This window comes from Triticum dicoccoides, chromosome 7A, assembly GCF_002162155.2.
Source record: "Triticum dicoccoides isolate Atlit2015 ecotype Zavitan chromosome 7A, WEW_v2.0, whole genome shotgun sequence".
Classification (NCBI taxonomy): domain Eukaryota; kingdom Viridiplantae; phylum Streptophyta; class Magnoliopsida; order Poales; family Poaceae; genus Triticum; species Triticum dicoccoides.
In genome coordinates this window covers 683004614-683008100 of record NC_041392.1, presented here as the reverse complement: position 1 = coordinate 683008100, position 3487 = coordinate 683004614, and the positions used below count along the sequence as shown (strand labels likewise).

At 50.5% G+C, this 3487-nt stretch overlaps 1 protein-coding gene across 2 annotated transcripts; it reads left to right on the top strand.

Moving 5' to 3' along the window:
• Window positions 1-403: 403 nt before the first annotated feature.
• LOC119331695 (serine carboxypeptidase-like 51) lies at window positions 404-3298 on the top strand. Of its 2 annotated transcripts, none has more exons than XM_037604862.1 (12): window positions 404-577; window positions 663-757; window positions 835-942; window positions 1043-1289; window positions 1426-1469; window positions 1584-1651; window positions 1785-1890; window positions 2031-2267; window positions 2360-2410; window positions 2486-2538; window positions 2641-2779; window positions 2926-3298. In XM_037604862.1, the coding sequence occupies exons 1-12, from the start codon at window positions 445-447 to the stop codon at window positions 2992-2994; spliced, it is 1350 nt and encodes a 449-aa protein (XP_037460759.1). In that variant the 5' UTR covers window positions 404-444; the 3' UTR covers window positions 2995-3298. The 2 variants fall into 2 exon arrangements, with proteins under 2 accessions (XP_037460759.1, XP_037460758.1); XM_037604861.1 differs by having other exon boundaries at window positions 1785-1953.
• The last annotated feature ends 189 nt before the right edge of the window (window positions 3299-3487 follow it).

The following is a 3487-nucleotide window of genomic DNA, read 5'->3' as shown; positions in this document are numbered from 1 at the left end:
CTAAAAAATTCTCTATTTAAATAGAACTAATTAATTGCATATGTAATTAGTTGTATTAATGGCTTGATGTTTTAGATTGATGCTTGTTTTCTAAACTATTTTCTTATTATTAATGGTTGTGTGCCAACAACAATGTACATATTCTTGTTTAATAATAAAGATACAGCCCTATACTCCCCCAATTTCAAAAATGTACTCCTTCCGTTCCAAATTACTCGTCGAAGAAATGGATGTATCTAGAACTAAAATACATCTAGATACATCCATACCTGCGACAAGTAATTTGGAACGAAGGGAGTAGTGCGCATAGGATTTTTTGAAAGTCAAACCTGGGTCCCACCACCACAGTATATATCCAGCATCACACGGCCTCCTGCGTGCGTCCTGCGGTCCAAGACGAGTCCTTGTCACACCACACAGCTCACAGCGACAGTCACAACCACAATGGCGGCGGCGAGGGTGCTCCTGCCATCCTACGCCGCTCTCGTCATCCTCCTCCTCGTCCTGCCCTCCAGCGCCGCCGCTGGCGGCACCGCCGATGGGTCGGAGGAGTGGGGATACGTGGAAGTCCGACCAAGTAAGAAAATTCCTTCCCAATCGAATCAGCACTGCACTGGTCATGGTTGCTCATGGTGCCCGCGTGGTTAACAACTGAACTGCAGAGGCGCACATGTTCTGGTGGCTGTACCGCAGCCCCCACCGCGTGGACAACGGCACAGCGCCATGGCCGACCGTGCTGTGGCTGCAGGGCGGCCCGGTGAGTACCAATTAATCAAGCAATCCATGGAGTATCTTCCATGCTAGTAATTCAATCTGGCATGGCGTGCATTGCAGGGCGGGTCGGGGACGGGCTACGGCAACTTCATGGAGATCGGGCCACTGGACGCAGACCTCAAGCCCCGCGCCACCACCTGGCTTAACAAGGCCGACCTCCTCTTCGTAGTAAGTACTCTCTTCTTCTTCTTCTTCCTCCTCGCGTGCGGCCGGGCAATGGCGATGGCCGGTTGATCTCTGAATTCTGATGCTGAGGTGGGCCGTGCAGGACAACCCCGTGGGCACGGGGTTCAGCTTCGTGGAGGGCGGCAACCAGAGGCTGATGGCGCGCACGGACGCCGAGGCGGCGGGCGACCTGACGGCGCTGCTCATCGAGCTCTACCGTCACAAGACGCGGCTGCAGGGGAGCCCACTCTACATCGTGGCCGAGTCCTACGGCGGCAAGTTCGCCGTCACCACCGCCCTCGCCGCGCTCAAGGCCATCCGCCAAGGACGCCTCCACGCCAAGCTTGGAGGTACAGCCAATATCTTTAGCAAATCCATTAATTGATGATTAACGAGCTAGCCCATCATGCATCTAATCTAATGGTAATCCATTAACTGATTTTTGGTGAATATTAATTGTTGTACGTACTACCACGAACCATGCAGGTGTGGCCCTCGGTGATAGCTGGATTTCACCCGAGGACTCCGTGGTAAGTCTAAGTGATGAGAGATAGCTGTGCTTGCAAAAATCGATCGAGTAACTAATTAACAGAATTACTCCTATATATTTACTGGATTCTTGTGGATCGGTTTACTGGATGCAGTTGTCGTGGGGGCCGTTGCTGTACCAATTGTCCCGTATCGACGAGAACGGACTGCAGCAATGCGATAGGTTAAACCCTTCCATTTCTTCACGATTATCTATCTTCGATGCCTTCACTTTTGATCTCTACTTAACTAACGACGAAGAGTATGTTACCACGTACCCAAAAAAGCAGTTAACTGAGTGACACGTACTTACGCAGCCTGGCGCAGCAGATCAAGGCGCAGCTCAAGGCGAAGCAGTACGCGGCGGCCGAGACGTCGTGGGCGAAGCTCGAGTCGGCCGTCCACCAGCACAGCAACAACGTCGTACGCACAGTTCATATTCCTTTCCTGATCTCTGTCCCTCTTCTTCCTCCGTCCCCGAGGAAGGTGGGGTACACGAGCTACCTGAGCTTTGGGTTCTAAGTTTTGATACATCGTGGGGCTTGATCGTGTGGGCGTGGCAGAACTTCTACAACATCCTCAAGGACAACTCGGCGGCGGACGCGGCGGCCGTGAGAAAGGTGGGGTACGCGGGCTACCTGAGCTCCAAGGCGACGAGGGAAGGCGGCCTCGGCGGCCTCATGAACACCGAGGTCAAGGCCAAGCTCGGCATCGTCCCCCGAAACTTCACCTGGGGAGAGCAGTCGGGCGACGTGTTCGAGGCCCTCAGAGGCAACTTCATGAATCCTAGAATCCACGAGGTAATTCATTGATTCATTCATTCATTGTTTATATTCTCCTAGCTAATGGTTCAATTCATTAACCTGATGTGAGTGATGATGGATGTATGCAGGTTGACGAGCTCCTGAAACTTGGCGTGGAGGTGACCATCTACAGCGGACAGGTATGGGTGAAAGACCCAAGCTCAAGCTCACACGCATTTGTAATGAGATCCAACTAATCAACTTGGTTCTTGCAGCTCGATCTCATCTGCGCAACCAAGGGAACACTGGACTGGGTCCAGAAGCTCAAGTAATTGCTGCAACTCACCTGTGCAGAATACACTTCTGTGTATGTGTGTTTGTAAGGACAAGTGAGCTTATCCGTTGATGCATGTGTACATGTTGTCGTCAGGTGGAAAGGCCTGAAGAAGTTCACGGACGCGCCCAGGAAGCCGGTCTACTGCAAGGGCGGTGAGGCGGCTGGCACCCAGGCCTTCGTCAAGTCGTACAAGAACCTGAAATTCTACTGGATACTCGGATCCGGGCACATGGTAATCCATCACAACACTTGCGCTTGCGCTTTCATCAAATACCTAAGCACCTTATGGGGTCAGGCAGGTGTACTGCTATATATGCTGCCTGTCGAATGTCCATGGTGGTTAAAATCCCTATAATGCTGGACCATTTCCTCTGATAGGTACCGATCGACAACCCTTGCCCTGCACTCGAGATGCTGGGTGACATTACACAATCTCCTGCTCGGTAGAAAGAAGAAGAGGAAGAAGACGACACACCACCCAGCCTGACACCAACAGAAGAAAGAATTTGTTTTTCTTTTTTCTTTCCACAGTTAACATGGCGGGCATTTATGGGAAAAGAGAGACATCTGTTTGACCTTATAACAGACGGTACTGGTGCTGTGGTGCAGCTGTGTTACTTTTCGGTGAGAGGGTATAAATATAATCAAAAATCAAGACTTATTGCATACAGTCCGCGCAGTGGAGACCTGACTGTCAAAAGCACTGTTTCTCTTACAGGTTATTGCGGTCGATTGTTTCATTTCGGTTTTATCTGCGTTGCGCTTTGTGTATTAATTATGTTATGATTGTGTTTTTTTCCATTCCTATATCATGTTGGGAGCTGATAGAGACTGTATTTGTTCTAAGAGGGGAGTGGGTTTGATTGGTGCCTGGTTGTGGTGTCCTTGCAAATTTTGGAGTCAGTGTTAGTCAGTGGTCATTGTGCAAGCCCCTTTTTTT